The sequence below is a fragment of the Ctenopharyngodon idella genome, chromosome 21 (assembly GCF_019924925.1).
Source record: "Ctenopharyngodon idella isolate HZGC_01 chromosome 21, HZGC01, whole genome shotgun sequence".
NCBI classification, from domain to species: domain Eukaryota; kingdom Metazoa; phylum Chordata; class Actinopteri; order Cypriniformes; family Xenocyprididae; genus Ctenopharyngodon; species Ctenopharyngodon idella.
This window is the reverse complement of record NC_067240.1, coordinates 113,401-125,092: the sequence shown is the minus strand read 5'-3', so window position 1 is coordinate 125,092 and position 11,692 is coordinate 113,401. Positions and strand designations below refer to the sequence as shown.

At 40.7% G+C, this 11,692-nt stretch overlaps 3 protein-coding genes across 6 annotated transcripts; 1 reads left to right on the top strand and 2 right to left on the bottom strand.

Moving 5' to 3' along the window:
- Window positions 1-1,302: 1,302 nt before the first annotated feature.
- stard4 (StAR-related lipid transfer (START) domain containing 4) lies at window positions 1,303-4,380 on the bottom strand. Of its 4 annotated transcripts, none has more exons than XM_051878737.1 (6): window positions 4,158-4,380; window positions 3,652-3,738; window positions 3,488-3,537; window positions 3,289-3,415; window positions 2,074-2,188; window positions 1,303-1,983 (listed from the first exon to the last, which is right to left on the bottom strand). In XM_051878737.1, the coding sequence occupies exons 1-6, from the start codon at window positions 4,170-4,172 to the stop codon at window positions 1,760-1,762; spliced, it is 618 nt and encodes a 205-aa protein (XP_051734697.1). In that variant the 5' UTR covers window positions 4,173-4,380; the 3' UTR covers window positions 1,303-1,759. The 4 variants fall into 4 exon arrangements, with proteins under 4 accessions (XP_051734697.1, XP_051734699.1, XP_051734701.1 ...); XM_051878739.1 differs by having other exon boundaries at window positions 3,488-3,534; XM_051878741.1 differs by having other exon boundaries at window positions 2,074-2,250; window positions 3,488-3,738; window positions 4,158-4,225.
- Window positions 4,381-4,416: 36 nt separating this feature from the next.
- Window positions 4,417-8,395, bottom strand: dtwd2 (DTW domain containing 2). Its single transcript, XM_051878736.1, has 6 exons — window positions 8,186-8,395; window positions 6,199-6,289; window positions 6,027-6,121; window positions 5,766-5,958; window positions 4,906-5,034; window positions 4,417-4,830 (listed from the first exon to the last, which is right to left on the bottom strand). Exons 1-6 carry the CDS (start codon window positions 8,356-8,358, stop codon window positions 4,660-4,662), a joined length of 852 nt encoding a protein of 283 aa, XP_051734696.1. The 5' UTR covers window positions 8,359-8,395; the 3' UTR covers window positions 4,417-4,659.
- bxdc2 (brix domain containing 2) lies at window positions 8,388-11,526 on the top strand. The gene is made up of 10 exons (XM_051878735.1): window positions 8,388-8,601; window positions 8,900-9,011; window positions 9,089-9,132; window positions 9,213-9,283; window positions 9,366-9,415; window positions 9,561-9,634; window positions 10,188-10,238; window positions 10,605-10,706; window positions 10,914-11,042; window positions 11,132-11,526. Exons 1-10 carry the CDS (start codon window positions 8,422-8,424, stop codon window positions 11,384-11,386), a joined length of 1,068 nt encoding a protein of 355 aa, XP_051734695.1. The 5' UTR covers window positions 8,388-8,421; the 3' UTR covers window positions 11,387-11,526.
- The last annotated feature ends 166 nt before the right edge of the window (window positions 11,527-11,692 follow it).

Here is an 11,692-nt window from a genome sequence, read left to right as displayed (position 1 = left end):
TTTTGACTTTGAGTCTGAGTTTCTGTCTACCTTTGAGAAAAAGAGCCTGAACTTTGGTTTGCAGTGTTTTCATGTTACTGCCTCTCGAGGTGGTTTTTGATTTTCTCATTTGTAAGTTACTTTGGATAAAACATCTACTGAATATGACAAATGGACAGAGCTATCACCTTGCAGTAAAGCACAAACTCATTATCTTAATTTAACCCTTTCACGCATAGAGGTCCCTACAGTGGACAGCTATTCAAAAAGCATTTTCTTGCATATGCACGTCAGCCTCTACAGTGGACTCTAGTGCATCATCCTGTACACTGCCACCAAGTGGCAAGCCGTTGTATCTGGAATTTTTTTCTCCGACGGCCACTCAGAAAAGCCAAGCTGCTCCAGAATATCTATCCATTCCTTCTATCCTACCCTAGGAGACTCTTGCAGGTAAAAAAAAAAAAATGTTGTAGCATCAGGTAACATCTAAGGAGTCATATCATTGTTCAATTTTCCAAGAGCGGATTTAAGATTGGGAGGAAATTGTGATTAATCATCTGTCCACTAAATTGGACATCATGCATCACTAGCTATATTTCAGCTATAATTCATACTATTACTGTCACTGTTGTATTTAAAAATACTTCATCTGCAGTAACTTTTTTGGCTGTAAATAAATGCATTTGTGTTATTAGAATGTAATTTCCAGTTACATCAGAAAAGTGATCTGATTACGTAGTGCACGTCGTTACTTGTAATGCATTAACCCCAACACATGAAAACACCTGATCACTAGTTTTTCTAGTTTGAAAACATCAACAGGTCAATGTAGATTTCAGTCTGAGGTTTACTCAGAGAGGAGAGCTGGGGTAGAAATTTGATCAGCTAATAAGGGTAAATCGATGTACTCTGGTAGAATGTTTTCAACATAGTCTGAGTTGAGTTTCCACACATCAAAGATGAAGTTATATGAAGTTCTTCTCCGTCTGCTGGTCGAACGGGAACAAACTCAATTGTGTTTGCAATAATTGAAGGTGTATAATATTTTTTTTGTATATTTTTTATGGTTTTCACATGATTTTATATCATTTTTTCATTGGTTTGTTAAACACACATAGTATTACTGTGTTATTACTGTATTATGTTTAATACGGTATCTCTTCAGTTAAAACCATAAACACATACTGTCCACTCAAGTAAAAATCTCTTTGAAAAAATTTGCATAAAAAAAATAAATGTTTAAATCTTATTTTTCATGCCTTAAAGAGCAATAAAAACACATAAGAAAAAAATCATGGTCATCATAATTCATGCATGAAAGGGTTAATAAGAAAACAAATATTTATTTCACCATCAACCTGTTCAGTTTCCTTTAAATATTTCATCCATTTGAGGAAAATAAACAAGTCAGTCGAACAGTCACACAAATCTATATGTAAATACTTATGTTAAACAAATTAACTGTGACTTGTTTATTTTTTAATGAAGTCCAGGTGTTGCTCAGAAAGAGAGACGATGGAGAATGTCAGAAATTTATTTATAGGATTTTTTAAAAAACATAATTTTCTGAAAAATACCTGCATTAAAAAATTACAATGGTTTAAAATCACATTAAACCAAAAGCAAACGTGAACAAAAACAAAACATGAAGTGCAATAATAAATAAAGGTGTCCTGTGAGGATTGTGTCCAGTATCTGTGGAGAGCAGCTGTATCACGACATACGTCATGTTGATTTCACGTGATTCACACATACATTCCAGTTCTGTGTTTCATGGAGGCTAAACTTTCAGAGCTTGTCTGAGGTCATGGAAAAATCTGACCAGTCCAGAAGCCATGGCCGAATCCACGGCCGTCTGCGGCACCATTCCCCTCAGGTCCGTCTGGATGTATCCGGTCAGTAGACTGACAGCGGGATCCTCCGTCGGCACACAGAACCAGCCGCACGGGTGATTGAATCCTCGCACGAACCCCGGCTTCTGCTCGGCATGATCGACGCTCACGCCTGAACAACACAAACATCACAATCAACCTCCGTCAAGAGTCACGATACGGTTCAACCCAACAGAAAACTCGAGAGACGTGAGCGACTGACCGCAGGACAACAGGCCGCGCTGATAGTCGCAGGTGTAGGAGAAATCCACAAACTCTCGCGGAGAAATGATGTTCCACAGCTGCCCTGCGGTGGTGTATTTCACAACACAACAGCTCTGAAACACAGTCAGTCCGTCAGTTCCTCTGGTCTCATGTAGTTCATTTGTCATGTGCACATCTTTGTGTCGAGGATCACAGAAACAAACACAGATTTAACCCTATAAAGCGACTGTCATATCTAAAGGGATAGTTCACCCAAAAATTAAATTTCTGTCATTGATTCCTCACCCTCATGTCGTTCCACACCCGTAAGACCTTCGTTCATCTTCAGAACACAAATTAAGATATTTTTGATGAAATCCAAGAGGTTTATGACTCGTCCATAGACAGCAATATAATCAACACTTTCAAGGTCCAGAAAGGTACTAAAGACATCGTTAAAACAGTCATGTGACTGCAGTGGTTCAAACTTAATGTTATGAAGTGACGCCAAAACAAAACAAAAATAACGACTTTATTCAACAAATTCGTCTCTCGATGTTTTTACTACTTTTCCGGACATTGAATGTGGTAATTTCGTTACTTTCAATGGAGGATAAAAAAAACCCTCTTGGATTTCATCAAAAACATCTTAATTTGTGTTCTGAAGATGAACGAAGGTCTTACGGGTGTGGAACGACATGAGGGTGAGTAATTAATGACAGAAATATCACTTTTTGGGTGAACTAACCCTTTAATACGCACATTTCTAAGGCTCTGAATGATATGATAAACCTGTCGCACTGTAGCAAATTGCATATTTTTACATAAAACTGCGCTATTTTTTCCTCCATGTTCTCACTTTTATCATACTGTATGAGCCATAAAATCCTAATGCAAATATGATCCTCAACAAGGTTTCTTTTTTGTAATAGATTTTTAAAAAAATATTTTGTCTAAAGGTTCAATAAACACTTTTTTTTTAAACCTCACTATTATTTATATGTCAGGCTTTACAGGATTAAGTGGTGTTCATACAACGTTTAACCCTAAACAATCAGTGTAATTACAGCAGCTCGTGATGGACATAAATCTGCAAGATTGTGGGTGAATAATGTAAAGATAATGCTGTGTAAGGTGTTTATGGGAAGTTTATTGCTTGTTGAACTTTCACCTGCTTTCATAATCCAGTTGTACATTAACATGGCGATATAGATGTGGCCATACAGACATTCACCTCGTCTAGTGTTTTCACAATCTCCATTGAAGTCATCAGACTGTCCCAGCTCATCCTGCGGGGCCCGGGAATCATGAAATCAATGATCCTCCGCGGATTCTCTGCGACAGTTCCTTCAGCTTTATATCTGAAAAAACAAAACCATCATTAATAACTAGTTAACTCGATTAGAGCTGCTATTTAGCTCCTTTAAACTCACAGAAATCCGCTGAACTCGTCCGATGGTTTCCTCCAAACGGTCACATCCTTCTGAAAGAAGCGGAGAACAAGAACTGAGGTATTTTCAGCGCGGTTTGAAATGAACGACGCGGGAAATATTTAAACGGTCAGGACAGAAGAGAACGCAATTTAAACGGAACTGACTGATTTCTTCGCGATGTTCCACTCAGATTCATTCAGACTGTGATACGAGACGAGAGTTTCCCGAAGCTGTTGAGACGAACTGCCCATCTGAAACACATTCATCAATATAACTGCAATTATTATGTGATTAAAGTACTAACTCATAAAAGAAAATATACATTATAGGCGAAATTGTGTTGTTAATGTCATCTGAAAAACACACCTATGAACATTATAACTGGAATTATGTTATCAAAGTAATAACATTGTATATCATTCATGAAAATATGCAGGCGAAATTTATTAATGTAATAACTCCCTAGCTGATGCACACACTTCAAAATTATAAAGGAAATTACATAAAATCGCTGCATTAAAATCACAGTAAGTTCATTCGGAACACTTCAAGAAGTTCTTTATCCATTTACAAACTATCAGAGAGCATCTGAAATCACAAACAGCTGATCTAACATCTTCATAATGAATGAGAGCACATGAATAAATAAATAAATATGATACAGTCGTACCGTGTTAGCCAACATTCGCTCAGATTAAGATGATATTAGCTTGATTTCTCATTTCTTCACGATGTCAATACGCTGGACAGCCAATCAGAAGTGTCGACTCCGCCTTACATGTATTTGCCCTCACGTGATTGGTCAAACGCAGATAGATGAGCTCATACTCGCGAGCTGATTCGCTTTTTAAATCTCGGATGTTACTCGGTAGGTCTCTCAGCTGCGCTACAGTATTGTGACACCAGAGGGCGCAAAACACAATCACACATCAAACAAACATCAACCGCTTTAATTCTACAATCAGTCATTACTGAACGCGTTCAATATAAACCCAGAGTGAACAGATGAAGTTTCATTCACACAGATAGATCATGTAAATATTGCTTAGTAAACCCTCATTCACATCATTAAAACCTAGACAGACTACAAATAATAATAATAATAATAATTTTACAAAAGCTGAAACTGTAGAAGAAACTGAAAAATATGCTGTAGTTTCATAGTAAAGGTCTCATATATTCTGGTTGCTGATGAGTTTCTGCATCCTTCGTATCTTGCGTTTGTTTTTGGGCATGATCTTGTTGTATTGTCCGTTTTTGATGAGATGTTCTTTGCTGTGGTGGATCTGAGCGCCGTGCTGCAGCTGAAAGGAACACAGAGCCTGAAGAGGTTTGAGAAGAACCTGCGAGAAACACACCGATGTCAGACACACATCACACTGGGTTTATCAGGGACTGTCCTTCTGAAGAACACAAACCTCCTGAATGCTGTGGTTCTTCTCCATGATGGACAGAGTGACGGCCGCACACTCCAGCGTCGACACGCACATGTTGGTGGGCTGCGTGCGGATCACGTACTGACTGGAGGGGGCGCTGCGGAGCTGAACCTGCAGGACGACAGCGCACGTTAAACTCGGTCCCTATTGTAATGTATATCCGAGTGAAACGCTTCACAAACAAGAACAAATGTAGGGCGGGGCTTTATTTTGTCTGTGGGGAATTGATTGGATGGTTGTGGTTTGCTATTGGTGGATCTCATGTGAGTGACAAGTTGCCCCGCCCTCGTCATCAGAGAAGAGAAGAGATGCTGCAAGATGTTATTCTGATTCAAGATTACCAGCAACATGAATTCAAAACAATAATGATAAATCATTTAGAATAAACACTGCAATATTCCATAAAAAAAAACCAAGAATGTCCATTTTGATTTCATGGTGATTTCAAAAGCAGTCCAGTTATCCAATCACAGTCAGCGGAGTTTTTTTTGTTGCGCATCGAGGGATTTATTCTGTAAATGTGTTTACTGAATAGATGAGTTTATTCGCATCATGAGAATGATTTAATGCGCATGTCTTCTTATTCTTATCGTAAATGATCCACCTCAATTGAGCACAAACGCTTTTAATGCGCATTTTTAGAATTTATGCGCATCTTGGCGTTTCCATTCAGCGTTTTTATGTGTTATCCCAAAATGCGCTATATGTTGACATGCTACCCACGAGGCTATCGGCGCCGACCATATGAATTTAATTTAATTGTTTGAGCAAAATTACTGCTAGGAATGATTCAGTACTCGCTGGATATTGGTCGGGATGTGGAGCGGAGAATGGGATCACACCTGTCTGGGCAGCCGCAGGAGAGCGTTCCTCAGGAACATGTCTTTAGCTTGACTCCAGGTGCCATCGATCAGAATGACGTTGTGGGGCGTCGCGGTGAAATCCGTGCTCAGATCCTCCAGATTGTCGGCCGTGGCTCCGGGATACAGCAGCAGGGAGCGCGGGTCTCTACACACGGCCGCCAGCTCCGGATATCTGACACAGAAACACGGTCAAACACCTGCGCGTGTCGCACGGACCCCATAACTGCTGCTGTACTTCACCTCTCCTCAGAGAACCGCCGTCCGATGAAAACTCTGCATTTGCCCGGAGGGAGACACGCAGCCAGGAGCGGAACGGTGCGCAGAACGCGACTCTCCTACAGGAAGAAGAAAGAAGACGGTCAGGCATCTGACGGCGTCATGAAGGCGATGTTTGAGATGTTGGGACACAGACCTCGGCCGGGTGCTGGACGATGTAGAGACACGTGGAGACGTCGAGGGGATGCGGCGGGAGATACGGGCACAGACACACCTTCACCGGCCGACTGACGGAGACAAAACACACGGCATTCAGACAGAATCACATGACTGAGGAAGATCTGATAAATGTGTAACAAGAACAGATGCACAAGAGTCAGTACTTTTACAAATAATCGCAACAGCATTTAAAAAATATTTGCAGACTTCACAATATGAAAATTCCGAACATTTATTTTGACATATTTTTGTCCCGTCCATTGCTATGGTTACCGAGTGAATCCCACATTTAAATATGGATGTCTACGGAAGGTTGTTTCTGCCATGGAATAACAAAATAAAAAAGTTAAAGGATTAGTTCACTTCAGAATTAAAATTTCCTATTACTCACCTCCATGTCATCCAAGATGTTCATGTCTTTCTTTCTTCAGTGGAAAAGAAATGAAGGTTTTTGAGGAAAACATTCCAGGATTTTTCTCCATATAGTGGACTTCACTGGGGTTCAACGGGTTGAAGGTCCAAATGTCAGTTTCAGTGCAGCTTCAAAGAGCTCTACATGATCCCAGACGAGGAATAAGAGTCTTATCTAGAGAAACCATCGGTCATTTTCTAAAAAAAAAAAAAACATTATATACTGTTTAACCACAAATGCTCATCTTGCACTGCTCTGTGATGCTCCACGCATTACGTAATCATGTTGGAAAGGTCACGTGTGACGTAGGCGGAAGTTTTGCAGTAGAACGAAAAACTCTATCTTATTTTCTCCTCCAACTTCAAAATCGTCCGACATCGTTGTTTTACCTTTTTTTGTAAAGACCATTTGACTTAGTCTTTGACGTTTGCTTTGTAAACACTGGGTCGGTACTTCCTCCTACGTCACGCGTGACCTTTCCAACATGATTACGTAATGCGTGGAGCATCACAGAGCAGTGCAAGACGAGCATTTGTGGTTAAGAAGTATATAATTTTTTTTTTTTTTTTAGAAAATGGCAGATGGTTTCTCTAGATAAGACTCTTATTCCTCGTCTGGGATCATGTAGAGCTCTTTGAAGCTGCACTGAAACTGACATTTGGACCTTCAACCCGTTGAACCCCAGTGAAGTCCACTATATGGAGAAAAATCCTGGAATGTTTTTCTCAGAAACCTTCATTTCTTTTCCACTGAAGAAAGACATAAACATCTTGGATGACATGGGGTGAGTGAATTATCAGATTTGTATTCTGAAGTGAACTAATCCTTTAGTTGTGACTTTTTAAAAAAAGTCTGATTTGTAAGATAAAAAGTAATTCCTGAAACTTCTGTCCTCCTTTTAGCATCATGAAAAACAAAACTTTTGTTCAAATTCTCAATGGATTATATATAAAAAGCTTTCATTTTATAATGAAGCTGTCAATCACTTCAGTTCATCGAGATCTCTGCAGCGCTCTTGAGAGAACTCCTCTGATTGGCCGCTGCATTCAAGAGATCAACAGATAGGTCTGTGATTGGCTGCAAAGCTCAACGCTGCAAAACATGCTGTAAATAGAAACGTTTGGCGCTCAACAGACTCATCTAAACCTGGCCTAATACATTACACACAACTCTCATATCACTCTATCGTGTGTGTGTGTGTGTGTGTGTACAGGTTTATATTACACCAAATGGTCTCCACAAGGATAGTAAAACCTGAGATCACCTACATTGTAGGGACCAGCCAGTAGTCCCCATGGGGGAAATAAATTAATAAACATACTAAATGATGTTTTTTTGAAAATGTAAAAATGCAGACAGTTTCCTGTGACGGGTAGGTTTAGGAGTAGGGGTAGTGTAGGGGGAGAGAATGTACAGTTTGTACAGTATAAAAACCATTACGCCTATGGAGAGTCCCTACAAGGATAGTGTGTGTGTGTGTGTGTGTGTGTGTGTGTGTGTGTGTGTGTGTGTGTGTGTGTGTGTGTGTGTGTGTGTGTGTGTAAACTCTCACCAGCATCTGCGGCAGGTCGGGCGTCTCTCGCTCATCTCAACCGGCAGATCTGACAGCACTGAAAACCCTTCCTCACCATCATCACCATCATCATCTCTCTCCTTCGGTTCCTCCTCGTCTTCATCATCATCCTCGTTCATTTCTACTGCCTCTTCATTCAACTCTGAGTTCATTGTGTCTTATTCATCCAGTTCGACCAGTCCATTTCCGCTTCCGCTGACGTGTGTGAGTCAAAGATGGCGGCGCGCGGAGGAAAACGTGCAGCGGAGAGATCAGCACAGATCAAGGCGAAAAGAGCGAAATTAAACAAGAACAAATCGCCACAAACCGAGAGAAAAACGAAGACCGTGTCATTCGCAGCAGATAATGAAGAAGCGAGCGCGAACGTCATCAGCGTCCCGCCGCCCGTCAGCGCGGTGAGTGAAATACGTCATCGTTTCACGTGTGTTTACAAACTAGAACGTATATGCATATACATGTTAACCTGTGTTGTTTATGTAATGTAATACTGACTGTAAATGAAAAAATGGAAGAACACATGTAAACACTAGAAACAGATGAGAATGTTTACAGGTCATTTATTGACCTGCACGTCACGTGTCTGTATGTGTTATGTGTGTGTAAGACATAATATAATCTAGTGTGTATATCTGCTCTTACCTATGAGAAGTGATAAACAGCTTCAGTCATGAATGAATCCTGTTGGTTCTTCAGGGCAAATGGACGAACAAAGAGCGAGTTCTGGTCTTTTCTTCTCGCGGGATCAGCTTCAGGACGAGACACCTGATGCTGGACCTCAAGACCATGATGCCGCACAGCAAAGCAGGTAAAACCATGTTAAACCAGCACTAACCAGAACATCACCAGAACATCTGAAATCTCACTCTGTTTGTTTTCCTCCAGACTCCAAAATGGACAGAAAAGACAAACTCTTTGTGGTGAACGAGGTACTTCAGTCGCTTCAACACAAACAATCTTGAGTGTTTTATTCTTCAGAGGTTTGATTCTCACCTCTGTTGTGCTTTAGGTGTGTGAAATCAAAAACTGCAACAAGTGCATCTTTTTTGAAGCCAAGAAGAAACAGGATCTCTACATGTGGTGAGTAACACGTCAATTACACGAGAGCGAGAGAGTCGTATGTGCCGAGATCGTCTTCACATCATCTGTTCTTCTGTTTCAGGATCTCAAACGTCCCTCACGGACCCTCGGCCAAATTTCTTGTTCAAAATGGTACAGTTTATATGCATGTACATGTAATCGTATATATGCATCATTTTCCTTTATAATGAAACCAGCTGTGTTTGCAGCTGTACCTTTAAGACTCCTGTATGTAAATGAGCTGTAATGAGACTGTAAATGTGTTTTGTGTTTATAGTTCACACTCTGGCTGAGCTGAAGATGACCGGAAACTGTCTGAAAGGCTCCAGGCCACTGCTATCCTTCGACCCGGTGAGTGAGACGCACTTATGATTGTGATGGTGATGGTGGTGAGGATGATTGTGACGGTGACGGAGATGATTGTGATGATGGTGATGATTGTGATGATGATGATGGTGACGTTATGATGATGGTGACGGAGATGATGGTGATGACGGTGATTATTGTGATGATGGTGACGGTTATGATGATGGTGACGGTTATGATGATGGTGACGGTTATGATGATGGTGACGGTTATGATGATGGTGACGGTTATGATGATGGTGACGGAGATGATGGTGATGACAGTGATTATTGTGATGACGGTGATGATGATGGTGACAGTGATGATGATGGTGACGGAGATGATGGTGATGACAGTGATTATTGTGATGACGGTGATGATGATGGTGACGGTTATGATGATGGTGACGGTTATGATTGTGATGGTGGTGATGATTGTGACGGTGGTGATAATATTGTGGTGATGATATTGTGATGGTGATGATGATATTGTGGTGGTGATGATTGTGATTGTGTGATGATGATGATGATGGTGATGATGTTTTCCTGTCACTTCACAGAAATTCGACAAGGAGCCTCATTACGCGCTGCTCAAGGAACTCTTCACTCAGGTTTACTTCAAAATTAATTTCTCTTTAATTTTTTGCTTCTTTACAACATCTTCAGTTTTAAGGAATTTGATTTTCATCTCAGTTGTCTACATGAATTATATGCACACAACACAAAGTAAATATGTGAAATATGTAGTAATACATTTTCAGTCCATTGTTCAGTCCATGATTAAACTAATCATGTTGCTCTTTTAATGCACCGTTATTAATGTCACTAGCGTTAATGATCAGAATGGCAGCTTTAACGGTTTAGCACTGTTCACAACAATGTGATTTAGTACCGAATGTTTTTTTTTTAATGCATGTTGCAACATGTTGAGACTGATGATCGTTAAACGATCTGATCGTCTGATGTTGTTCTCTCAGATCTTCTCCACGCCTCAGTATCACCCCAAGAGTCAGCCGTTCGTGGATCATGTGTTCAGCTTCACCATCGCAGACCACAGAATCTGGTTCAGGAACTATCAGGTGATATTACTGATCTAACTGCTCTGACACTATCAGAGAACAGAACCTGAACTGAACTGATCTGAATAATGACTCTATTGTCTTCTGTAGAGCTGCTGAAACTGAGCTTGCATCGTTGACACTGCTGTGAAGCGATCTGTACTGATTAAAGCGCTGTAGAAATAAAGCTTTTGTTTGGTAAACTCTTGGTTCTGATGTCGTTCCCAGATCATTGAAGAAGACGCGTCTCTGGTGGAGATCGGCCCTCGCTTTGTCTTGAATCTCATCAAAATATTTCAGGGCAGCTTTGGTGGACCCACACTGTATGAAAACCCTCATTTCCAGTCGCCCAACACGGTAAGAGCTCTTGCTCTGGAACACCTCAGGGTTTCTGCACGTGTTTCTCTTTACACTGACGCTGTGTTTTGTGTTTGATGTTTGTTCAGCATCGGCGAATGATCCGACTGGCCACGGCCGCCAAACAGAAGGAGAGGCAGATGGTGAAGGAGATCCAGAAGGAGAAACGCAAAGAGGAACAGGAAGTGATAACGCAGGACGTCACGGATGACGTGTTCGAGACTCCAGCGGAGCCGAAAGCGCCTCAGGTCGAGCTGGAGGCTCCAGGACCTCGACGCAGCAAGAAGCTCCGACTCTCAGAGCTGAAGAAGAGAACGCTGATGAAACGCAAAGGCCTGCGATGATCGCTGTGCTCCGATCCAGATCCAGTCCTGTTCCTGAGCATAGTGTGTTTTTCTTGAGGATTCACATTCATCTTCATCTTTGTATTGCTGTTTATTTGTTAACAATGCAATGTTAATAAAGCTTTTTATTAATATTCAAAGATGTGTTGATTGATTTGTTGTTCATCAAGATTATGACACTATAACTATTAATAATGACCATTTCAGAAATTAAAACTGACCGATGTTTGAATGGTGACTGCGGTTAAATAAGCAGCTGTTTAGAGGTTTTTTTCACATAAGACAAAAACAACTGCAAATTACATT